This window comes from Phymastichus coffea, unplaced genomic scaffold (genome assembly GCF_024137745.1).
Source record: "Phymastichus coffea isolate CEN01 unplaced genomic scaffold, Cenicafe_Pcof_1.1 PCOF00070, whole genome shotgun sequence".
NCBI lineage: Eukaryota > Metazoa > Arthropoda > Insecta > Hymenoptera > Eulophidae > Phymastichus > Phymastichus coffea.
The window spans coordinates 463,436-476,332 of NW_026706881.1; the positions used below are offsets into that span (position 1 = coordinate 463,436).

The 12,897-nt window shown below is 39.5% G+C and overlaps 1 protein-coding gene across 9 annotated transcripts in view; it reads right to left on the reverse strand.

Moving 5' to 3' along the window:
• Positions 1–12,897, reverse strand: part of LOC131667773 (neurocalcin homolog) — a 173,366-nt gene that overhangs the window by 21,301 nt on the left and 139,168 nt on the right. For 5 of the 9 annotated variants that reach the window (XM_058941458.1, XM_058941459.1, XM_058941457.1 and 2 more), the window contains exon 6: positions 763–891. The exons of the other annotated variants lie outside the window; for them this stretch is intronic. In XM_058941458.1, coding sequence (XP_058797441.1) covers positions 763–891 — 129 coding nt within the window. The remainder of the gene's footprint in view (positions 1–762; positions 892–12,897) is intronic. 9 annotated transcript variants of the gene reach the window in all.

A 12,897-nucleotide genomic window follows, 5' to 3' on the forward strand; every position in this document is an offset into this window, starting at 1 on the left:
CGAGTTTTGTGTTAGAATAAAAAGTTGCTGAGAGTGCTTTGTGATAACCTGTGCGTAGACTAGTGCCGCGGAAAAACTTTTGTCACTTACTCTTTTTGGCGGTACAATGCGGAAAAGTTTTCGACTGCGACCGAAGGCAATTGAAAAAAAGTAATTAGCGACAATTTCACAACTACACGGCTTTCAAAAAAAAAGTAAAAAAAAATGTTGCGACGCACACAGAATTGCATTTCTCATAATTCTCCACGCTGAGTAAGGCTTTTAAGCGCAATTTTCCGAAGCGACCGCTGCTCTATCACGACTGGTAGGCGTTGAATTTGCGAAGCGCAGCCACGCTAAATGTAACTAAATGGCCATATCGCGAGCTTTCCGCTATTTAAATTCACTTTTTTCTACTTTCAAAAGTGCTAATGGATTACAGAGGTTACTCAAAAGTACGTTGAAACCATTAGAGTAACACTAGACACAGATAATTTTCAATGTAAATAGTTTCGAGTAAATATCTTTGTCATCAATTACTATGGTTTTTATTTCAATAACAATTTTTAGAAGCGACGAATTTTGTAATATTTGTAACAACTATTTCAAAACCTACCCGGATTTTAAATCACGAATCTTTTATCTAACCTTTTATGGACGAATTACAAACATATAACCGGAAGAGGACCATTTTGGTTTAAGATTTTCCAATTGAATTCTTTGATATCTACATTTTTGAAAATGTAAAAATTAAATATTTATTAAAATGAAAATCAAATTTACCTGGACAATTTTCGTCATTTCCCCAATGTCTATAACACCATTGCCATCAACATCATACATCCTGAACGCCCATTTGAGCTTTTCCTCGGGCGTACCACTAGATGTGACGTCAATCGCTAGCAAAAATTCCTGTAACATAAATAACATTCACTGAACATTCATAATAATCACTAGTAGTGTTTCTATTAACGAGGAAATTACAGTAGTAAGTATAGTTTTTTTCATATTCAAATGAAAAATGTGAATTTATTTCTGAACAGCGTTGAATTAAAAGTAACCCAGGTACACATAGCCTTGAAAATCTTGCGTGACGGTAGATCGTATCCGTAAACGTATGTGCTTATGTAAGTAGTACTTACGAATGATTTCAATTTTGTACTTGTAAGGGGTGAGGTTTTAAGCAGAAGGTTCTATTATTGTTCTTTTTTGGTCTCTTTTTAATCAAGAGTAATCAACGATACAAATTTTAGCAATAATTTAATAAAAACTTAGTCTAAACAACGAGGAATAAAAAACCCCTGTGGAAAAAAAGCCTTCGTAGTTTTACAAGAATGGTACGATGTTCGTGCAAGCGATATAAACTCGAATAATCGCGGGGAAAACAACTTGCCTGCGTGAATGAAGGAGTCCTACCGCCGACTGACTTTTTCTTACTCTTACTCTAATTTTCGTTATCCCTGCGGCATGCCGAACTCCGAATTCGATTGTTCAATGCTAAAGTTGTCGCATGAGGATGTCGATTATTTATTTCATCGTAATTATTTCAGACACATTTTTTCATGAGTCGATAATATGATAGCTAACTAATAATACCGAAGTAATGAAGAAATATTAAAATTTTGTGGAGTCATTATCCCTCCTCATAGGTGATCCCGACTACAAAAAATTATCTAAAAAAATAAATACAACTTTGTATAAAATGGTGTTTCCACGAGACAACGGAGACGGCGACGTTCGTGCACAACTCGATCAACTTCGCTGCGATACTAAACGGCTCACTCAAAAACCCGTATGTAACAGCAACAACAGCAGCAAAATAACGCTAACAATGCAGTAGACCATGCAGTCAACGCAGCCAACCCGATCCTTGTCAATTACGCATCAGCAATTCATCGTGTTGCATTTTTAGAAAGACCGTCTGAGCATGAAGTTTGCACAGGTCGATTCACAATTCTTCATCTCCAACATCACAAATGAAGTAACGAAGTTTCATTACGTTATATCGTAACTTGAGGATATTATCAACAATCTTTCCATGAAAACTTCGTATATTTTTGACGCCTCAGAAGAACTGCGTATGAGACAGCTTCTCAGTAAAGAGAAACTCGGTGATCGTAAACTATCTCAGTTTCTCCGTCATCTTCGCAACGATTACGGATACGATTGCTATCTAGGATAACCTACTACGTAAACTCTAGCTCCGGCGTCTACCGTCTCAAGTTCAAGCTATTCTCACTCGTAGTCCGCCATTACGTTTGAGAAACTCTACGAGGTGGCGGATAAAATTATTAAAGTTGCAGCTCCTGTATTGATGCACGCTACCACAACTACAACCTCTGTCGAACAACAGCGCATTGATTTGCGCCATCGAAACTCTCATGAAACAAGTTGCAGAACTTTCAATGCGCGGTTCTTATGGTAATGAGAATCGTAGCCGCAGCAGAGGGCGTTGTCAGCCAAGCAACTTAAGACAAGATGCGAATCCTAGTTCTCGTATCTGCTGATACTAAGATAAGTTCCAGAAGAAGGTTAGGAAGTGCATCAAACCCTGCATTTACAAGTCGAAAAACCTCAGGATGGCGTCGAACGGTTCATCTTCGAATAGCCGTTTTTTCATCACTGATCAGATAACCAAACAAAATTTCTTAATCGACACTGGATCAGACATTTGTTGTTTTCCTCGTCGTTTTATTTACCAACGCTTTTCTGCCACCGATTTTGACTTAAGCGCAGCTAATAATAATAAGATAAAAACGTATGGTATACTTCTGTATGGTATATAAGAACAAAGCAAACCTTGAAGATAACCTGGATCTTTCTTCAAAGCAAATAAACTCGCGTGTATATCGGAAAGATAAAATATTACTGTAATTAATCGGTTTTTTTAATACGTTCAAATCGTTCAAATCTATAATTACGAAATAAAACATGAATCATTTACTAACATGTTATGAAATTAGCATGAAACACGAAAACAAATATGTTAAAAGTCAACTATCGTAAATTCCAGCAATAGCGCTACGTATTCCAGGAACATTTGTTCCCTCGTTACCGTCGTAAACATATCATAAAAAACAGTCCAAATGTATTAGATTCATAGAATATGTAAATGAAAAAAGTATTTACTGTATTAACTACAGTAATTTTAAATAAAATCGCAAGTGATTTATAATTATTTACATGTTAATTGAAGTTCTTATAAAGTTTAGAAATTGTATCATAGATTTTAAGTAGGCATAGTCCCACTTTAACCAGTCGTTTTATCTGACAAAGTTTTTATTTTATTGAGCCTCGCGAAATTGCATTCATTCCGTAACTTTGAAATCCAGTTAAAAGTCAATTATAAGACTGTTCTATTTGATAATTATATAAGCCAAGGCTGTAAAAGCCACTTTTAAAGAGTCTTATCAATATCTCCGTAATTTCTGAATAATTTTAATATTAAATGTTTATACTTTCATTTAGCTATCTGAACACTAGAAGTATATTAATTTTTCAATCAAATATTCATGAATATAATCTCGCTCAAGTACAAATTTAATTTACAAGTAAGTGCATTTTTCGAAAGTCAGCTATATATAATGGAAAGATGAGATATAAGCAGGCTATTTCAAGTTGCAATTATTTAAGAGGTTTCGTTAGTTGTTTGCTGTTTATTAGCATTTAAGTGGCTGTAGATTAACGTTTTAACATTTTAACAAGCTCAACTTTATTGAAACTCATGTTAAAGCTCGAATATGACTTAAGTATATTTCAAACTAGTTTTGGCATTAATTTCATCTGGCGTTTCTAATCAGAGTAAAGAGGTTGCTGTCAAAGTGTTGAAACAGCGTTCAATACTTTACTCTCTCTCTCTCTCTCTCTCTCTCTCTCTCTCTCTCTCTCTCTCTCTCTCTCTCTCTCTCTCTCTCTCTCTCTCTCTCTAGCCTACGGGGTTATACCCCATGGCTAAATAAAAAAAAAAAAAAAAATGGTTTAATCTCTCTCTCACGAGACAGACGTAACTGTAAGTAGGGATGTCGTGGACAATTTAGTGACATTATCCTGTCTTCGGTATTTGTGGCTGGAATGCGCCAAATTGTGGCTTTTTCCGAGTGAGTTTTCTAAATATCAACTCCTAAAAAGCTTGTATTGAGAGATTGACTGTTTCTTACGGATGGTACCACCTATCATTTCTTCAGAAATGCTGAGCCTTGGTTTGGTCCGATTATGAATGACAGATTCGTTAGAATATCTAAGTTTTCAGTAATGAGGGTGAATCACAATATAAGCGGAGATGGGGTTGCTCTCTTCATACGTAATGAATCCGAAATGAATGAATGAATTAGGTAAAAAAGCTGCCATTATCTACCACGCAAGGTTCTTTAAAGCATGGCATCCTAGACTACCTATTCTGTAGAGTAAAGTCAGGCGACTCTCCTCTTGTCCTCGTCGGGATCATATATTAACCGCTGAAGATACCCTTGCAACAAGGTAGTTATCTTTTTGATATTCTGCGATTATCCCGTTATCTCTGTAATGATTTTAGTCACAAAATCATTACGGGAGATCTCAGTGTGGACCTAACCTCTGGTTCGAATGATGTCATCATTACTCTTCTCCTAGGTCATCTTTTTAGAACTTGTATAACATGGCTCGACTAATCACGCTGCGAATTCGCATACTTGCATGGATATTACGATGAGTGATAAATGTAACATTATTAGAAATTAAAGAAATTAATAGATATTCAGTTTCGGCAAGCATGCTCTCCTATTAATAGTGTCTCTTTTCGCTATAGAGATTTTCTGAACATAAGCACCGAAAAAAAACTGAGTTATTGTCTGCTATGCTGCAACTAGTCATCTACTAATTCTGTTGAGGTGGATCTGAAGGGAACTGTTTGTTATCTGAATGCCAACTTGATAGAAACCTTCAATATCTTAGCTCCAAAAGACAATGTGTCCTAGAAAAAAGTATGCTTCCTCGTTTAGTCCAAAGCTAAAATGGCTTCTTATCAAGCGTGATGACATACATAGACGCTATAAGCGAATAAGGTAGGTGGAACATTTAGACGAGTTTTTCAGTAATGACGTCAATGCACGTTTGAAGCAAGAGCATAATAGTTTTCTTCAAGATCACATTTCTGGCTTTCTTGATGAAAGTAAAAAATTTGAAAGGAAATGCGGTGTCTTGATCTTTTGTTTGGAAGGAGCGAGGAGGAGCTTCATAGTTTGAGTCTGGATGAGCTGATCACTTAGTGAGGGTTCCAGTCTCGCCATTTGAAAATATGAATAGTGTGATGGAGGACATAGTGACTGTGATGTGGAAGATTTCACTTTTAAACCCGTCACCATTAATGACATTTTCCTTGCAATCCCTCAAGGGGTAATCGCGAAGGCTATTCCGGTGATTGGTAGATATATTGTATCGGTAATAAACTTCTCCTTTTCTCTGAATATCTTTCCTGAAGCCTAGAAGCGGACGCCGTTCATAGCCTCATACAGAGTAATACTATACTGTCAGCTTCGAACTGTCTGATAGCGCTGCTCTGCTTCCTATTCAAGATACTAGAAAAGCTATCCCATGACCAAATCATAAAGTATCTTAACTTGAAAAAATTTCTTGACACCCTTCAGACAGGCTTTTAATATAATTACAGTAGTACGCAGTCTGCGTTATTTAAACTGACACACGATATACGTATGGCCATTGACCAAAAGAGAATGACAATCTTACTCTTGTTTGATTTCAGCAAAGCTTTTGACACAATCGCACGCTTTAAATTACTACGCAAACTCTGCGCTCTTGATTTCACCAAATTGACTCTTCTGTAGATAATTTTGTATTTACGAGGTCGGATCTAGAGAGTAATCCTCAAGGACGGTAACTTAAACTGGAGGGGGACTAATCTGAATATATTATAGGCCTCAAATTTAGGATCTGTGTTGCTATGCTTATATGCCAATGACCTAAAAGACATATGAGATATGAGATTTCTCATCTTTTTTACGCTGATGATTTGCAAATTTATCTGCATATTATATTAATTGTGATATTTGCCAATCAAAGCACCAAAGAAAAAAAAAATGATTAAAGAGAGGTAGAGTTCGCTTCAGGGATAAAGGATGACGAATGAACAATTCAGATGCAATGGATTTATGTGTACACAATTTATTTCCTACGCATATCATTTTATGCTTCACTCATTTTCAATTATCGTATACTATACGCCTAACCAATATACTGTATAAAAGTACGCTTATGTGTATTCATATTTAAGACGCGTTACAATATAAACAAAAAAGACATTGACGAGGGAATAGCGCGATTGACTGAGACAGCTGAGCTGGTATTGTCTTCGGCTCGCGCCTCAATACTCATAAGACCAAAACAATAACTTTTGGTACAAGAACAGATGTTAACAATACCTATGGTGTGGAATTACCGGGTATTGGGGAGCATGGGGGAGGGGGGTCCTCATCCTATTCAGTGAAAAGGTTACCAGCTTGGAAATCGCGTTAAACTTTCTGTTGACGTGGAAATTGCAAGTGGAGCAGATCTGAAAGTAAGCCAGAAAAGCTGTGTACACTGTACGTTTTATTAGAGCGTTGTAACGAAGAATCCTGGCATGATTGTCGTACTGTCGTTGGGCTCACACCGAGGTTTGTGCGCCGTGTCAAGCTGCAAGTGTGTGTGTATAGAGTATACACTCGGCAGCTGAGAGAGAGAGAGAGAGAGAGAAAGAGAGAGATCGTGAGTTGCGCACGCATCCTTGTGCCGATTTTTTAGTCAGTTATTGCTGAGATTCAGCAGGAGCCGTCACGTGCGCTGTTCCGAATCGTTTATTCTCGAAAAAGTTTCCCCGCGCCCTCGCCGATGAGTTTATTTGGAGATGCGCCCGGTATGCGGAATAGTTTATATTCTTGACTGGGTCGCGCCCACCCATGTTGTTTTATTCGGTACCAGTGCGCGTGTGATTCCGGCAAGGCGATGCGGGAGCGCGCGTGAGCGGCCATTGCCGTGGAAAGTGCGGCAGCAGCAACTGGCAGCGAGGTACCTAGCTTATTTTGCAATGATCTGCCTTGATGCCTCTAAAGAATAGCGCAAACGACTACAAAGACTTAGTATATTCATGTGCGCGATATATTTTTGGCGTGCCGCGTAGCGAGCCGATTTTTTCTTACAGAAGACGGTTGGAACGGCTTCACACGGATATATGCAGACTGCGAGAACCTGGCTACCAGGCTGAACTCCTGACTGAATATAAATTCAGGTATCTAGGTAGAACGAAGCAGGCAAAGTTAAGAGTGGTTCAGACGAGAACTAAGAAGTCCCACACATCATTTCAAATCATGGATATCATGGGATCATGGAATTCCGTCTCTGGAATTCTCTTCCCTTAGCTCTGAAACATCTGCCATCGATAAGCTCCTTCAAGAGAGGAGCACGTGAGTACTTTTTTAACGTAACGCGTAGTATCATAGGGGTGGTGCTGGAGCAATTTGACTCAATTGACGTTTATTAATGACAACTATTCTGACTACTTTAGTACTAACTTTGATTATATCTTAACATATTTTATATTTAAGAACTCTCTCTCTCTCTCTCTCTTTCTCTTTTTCTCTTTCGTAAGGTAGGTATGCCATTACAGGAATGCTTGAGTGTTATTATTATTGAACGGTCGCATTATCGAGACGACGTTTTTTAGATAATCCCAGCTATGCGAATTTCATCAAGATCATTGGAACTCTAGGTGTATTGCTGGGATATTTCGAATCTCAAAGGATAAAATTGACGCCTTGCGAGAACTCGTACTCGCTTGGTATGTGTCATTTGAGGTACACGGAGGTAGCGGTAGTGCAGCTTCATTAAAGGCACAAAACAGAGCGGAGAGGAGCAGAGTAAACCAGCTTGGCAGTTGCGTTAAGCAAGCCAGGTGTTATTAGCCGAGGCATGACTCGTCAGATTACTATAGCCATGGGAGTACATGCTAATGAGCTGCTGCCGACTTTTCTCCAAAGGTGAACGTAGCACCATGTGTGTGATTAATAGGCGCCAGTTGCGTTTGCTACTGCGAAACACAGGAAGCTCACTATGAATATTTGACCGAGCGATGCTAGAATGAATTTATGAATCCTTAATAAGCTCTATTTTTTTGGGTTCTATGAATTTTGATTGTTTAAACTCTCTCAGTTGCCCGTCATGATGGAAATCTTTTACCAAACACAACTCTAGTTGACTGTATGCAGCAAGGCGAATATTTGTTGAGCGTAAAAACATTCATACATCGCCATCGAATCTAATCGTGAAAAAAAGAACTAACTCAAATACGTCAAACGAGAGAAGAGCGAGAATAAAAATGTCTTGCAGTCAATTGAACCTATTTCCACTTGCAGAATTACCAATGCTTTGATCTCTTTCGTTCACTCTCTTCCTCTCTCCAGCTGTTCCAATTCGAGGTGCAATGCCTCGTTAGCGAAGCGTTTGTGTTCGTTCAATTAATTGCGGGTGTTAGATATATAATCAAAGTGAAAATAAATCCGATCGATGCGATAATTCATCAGACGCAATTACACCTTTCTTCCCTACAATACGATGGTGGAATTAATTAATGTTGTATTGCTTCCCAGGCCGCAGCTGCATAATTATGAGAAATTTGTCAGATGCCTTCGTTTGAACAACTGCGTGGTAGGGCATATGTAGGTCACTTCTGTCGAATAATGATAAATGATCTTGCATTTGCTTCAATATTTACCACATCAATATTATTACAAATTTAAGTTGATGAGTCTGTTGGACAGACATTACAGGTATAGTTTTCATAATTTTCTTGCTTTCTAATATACCCTCTTTTAACAGATATTAAATAATAGTAAATTTGTTTTGCTCCTTGCGGCAATTTCAACAAACCAATGAAATTGTTATACCACTTGACTGTCCGTCAAAGCAATAACTGAAACTTGACAGCAAATGAAATGTAGCCAGCGAATCGGTTAAAAAATAGAGTGAAAGGAGAGTCGAGCAAGCTTTTAATAATTCGACGTTCGCCAAACGACCCGGGGCTAATCAGCCTGATGCGCAGTAGGTCGAGAAGTATCAGAGTGACTGCAAACAAAAAAGCCTTTACTTGCGCGCTTCTTTGAGCGGTGAGGGCGCGAGCGCGAATCTGCACTACTCGACCCACCTCTCGCCAAATATACTGAATTCGTCGTCGTCATCGTGGTGATGCTAGCGCCAACTAACTCCCTCTTTTTGCTTTCTCGTCACCCCTCTCATCCGCCCCTCTCTCTCTCTCTCTCTCTCTCTCTCGAAATAATTTCACTCGCGGCCTTTTCTGCAACCTTCTTAAGTGCCTCATGCAATATTTATCACTCGCTCGCGAATATTTTACTGCATGCGATCCTGCACAGCGTTGTTTACTTTTAACTAACAAATTTATCGTAATTGTTCAATATATTTTTGAAATATCCGAGAGCCAATAAAACTACCTACTTTTTAGACAACAACAATGGAAACAAAAAGACAGTGTACCGTAGTCATCTGCTATTATCCAGAGAAATCGTTCATTCGTAATCATTTCGCAGGAGGCAACCTCGAATAAAGCGCTTGCACAAGTTATTCCGACAATGAATTGCCGATGTTCGACGATCAGTTATCCACGCGACTACAGCTTTTGTCTTTCTTCTCTCTGTAGTTTTTCGAAAATATATGGCCCAGATATTATTACTTTCCACTATTCCTTAATATACGTTGTTTACAAACACGTCTATTTACGAACTACTGCAGTTTTCGACCGACAAAAACAAAGTATTATATCATCCAAGATTCAGCAAAGAAAGAGTTAGTGGAGTTAATTGCAAGTCTTTTTGAAAGAAAAACTGTTCGTAGTCTCATTCGTCTATTGTAGAGTACTGCGTCTCAAACGAAGAAAATAGTTGCTAAGAATAAAGCAGTAAAAAAAAAAGAAAAAAGAACAATGAAATTGACATTAACCAAGTGAGAAAAGATATAACTAGTGGCGCAGTGCAGGCCGAATCTGCGGGCGAAGGGGTAGGGCGCATTGTAAAGCATCGCACACAAGTAAAGCACATATCGGCCGAGGAATGCCAAAAGTTTTGAGCAACGAACGAAGCCAAGCCGCGTTGGGGCAAGTCTCGAGAAGGCTTCTACGGTAAAAGCTTGCACTGGAATACAGGTCTTGATTTATTAGTGGCCGTCGCCAGCGTCGTGGCCGTTGTCGAAGCCGCCGGCACGGGCTGAAATTCCAAAGTGCATAAATTCTGTCGGCAACCCGAATTGTATTGTGTGTCCCCACCCAGTCGTCCCGCATCGCCGCAGTAAGCAACGCTCCAATATGCAGAGCTCTTATCATTTAGATCAGCAATGCAGAATTCGTTCGACTGCACGATCATAACCAGTTCATTTACTTTACAAATTGTCAGAGACTATTAAAATGTATCCTCATTAAAAGTGAGAAATAAAAGATTATTATTAATTTGAAATGAAGTTTCTTTCGAAATACGAGTGAATGAAACAGTTGCAGAGGGTGCTATAGTTAATTGGGAAGGCAACGAAAACTTTATTAGAGCCCGTTACTTTCGAGCTGCTCTTACTGTGAAACGCCAGCAGTAAATCAATGAAGATGTACAGAAGCCTGCGCATAACTTTTGGACGAATATCAGGCGAGCTGTGAAGGACTGCGTGAGCTTAAAGCTCGACTGACAGAACGCGAGTGAAATAGAGGGGACAGACGGAGCCTTGGAAAGGTGTGCGTTTATAATCCGAAAACTAACAGCGCTTCTCTCTTTCTCGCCTTCCGTCGCGACGGGTAAACTGGGAAACGACTTTCGAGCGAAGTCGACTCGTGGCTGACATCGCGCGCAGTCTTGTTGATTATTATCAAAGTGCTCGCGTACGCTTGCGAGTTTTGACGAGTGCGTAAACTCGGCCGGCGCGGCCTTTTCTGCCTCCTCGCCGATACGGGTATCATACGTACAAAGCACGTAGATCGGGATGCAGCGTGTGCATTCGCGCCATGTGCTTTGCGGTACCTATATATCTCCAACGCTAATCGGACCTCGCGAATCGGGTTCCGCCGTTGCTGCAGCTGGCGCGGCCTATTTGCTTTTCCATCGATTTTATGCGTGCGAGCCGTTGGTTAGCCACGGCTCAATTTCAACGCACCTACGACGACGACGATCGTCGGATTACTCGTTGGAAAAACATTCAATGGTTGGCTATCGGCAGCTTTCATAAATTACCATTTCTCTATGAAGCGTTATTAACCTACTTTCACGATGCCGCTTTGTTCTTCGCACAAACTCATCCAGTTATATAATCATGGAATGATCTATCACATAGCTGTTAACAGTTTAACGCCGATATTTTTCTACATCGAAAAACGTGAAAGCCGTTAGCACGAAAATCATGGCTTCCGCGATCGACAGAGTGATATTAACGAGGCGACAGCGTTGACCAGCTGTGGCCTAAAGGAGAAAGTAAAGGAAAGAAAAACACGTAACGCGAGCGCGGTTGACGTCACTACGGAGAAAAAATCATAAGCCGGATATCGCGTTTGGCAGACACGCGCGAATCCAAAATTAAATAGCTATTAGTTAGAAGCCTGTGGCGATCTTGTACTGACTTCGACCGCCACGTAAGGAGCCACTGGCGTAGACGTAGATTCCATACAACGGGTGCTCATCCGTTAAATTGCAGCATCAAACTGTCTAGAAATCGCTTGGTAGAGACATACGTACATAAAGAAGTTTTTTATGACTGGCGCTCGCTTATCCACGCGCACGACTTCCTTACTCTTAGCGACGACCATCCGCCGACGCCCTTACCTTCTACACTTTGGCGCCTCTTACTATCGCTTCTCTTTTATTTTCTGGCCTCTCAACTTTTTTACTCTTTTCTCGTATTATTCATTCACCAGCGCGTATTATACTTTTTTCAATAGATTTTCCAACTCTGCTATAAAAAATTCATTGTTTTCAGAGAATACTTTATCACTGTGAAAGGAATATTTACTCGTTCAAAGTAACTCACGAATGAAATAAAATTCAAACGGTTAAATGCAGATTTCATATATTGCTGAAAGACGATCAGATTTCGATAATAAATATTCCGATCAAATTTCAATTAGCAGAGCACTTTTCAGTTATCAGATGGACTCTTGCATTCGTGACCCAATTCCCACATCTAGTATTTTCAAACGTTTTTATAATCGAGTTGCTCTGTCATTGCGATTTATTTGAATAAATGATTCCTTCTTTTATTCACTCAGAGAAGAAGTCCTAATTAGAAATATTATCAGGATTTCACTCGTAATAAATTTCCTCGTTAGCCATTTTAGAAAATGAAATTGAAAATCTGTTCTCTTGGAATATAATTGGAAAGGTTTGGCGTGAAAGCCACAGAGAAGTTGATTTACTGTTGAAGTTGGTTCATTTGAATCAGCCGATGTCAACCCACGCCTCACAGCTGAGAGTACGTACATACAGGCTCTGTTTGTTGTCGCATTGTTGAAGCATTGTCGACCTGCATTCATGCTACGTTACGACCGGCACGGCGCCTCTAATCTCTATCTTCCTACCCCCTTCCTCATTTTACACATGCGTGCATTATGAATATATACCTACGAATAGCTGTAAAACTTGAAATCTCCCAAGTTGCGTTTATAAGTAGCATTTTTGCGAGTTTGACGTTGATTCCAGTCTTCTCAGCTTTCCATTTGAAAATTGCAATTTATCTCTTCCCAGACTTCAGGGTCGCTAGTGAAAACGTGAATTTCGACGAGGAATAAACGCAACGAAAACGAAAGTCGTTGAGTCGTCTATATAAATCAGACGGTTCTAATTTAATGATTAATAACGTGAAATGAATAACCGCATGCAAGCGAGGCACTTGGCCCGACACTTTACACGCGTT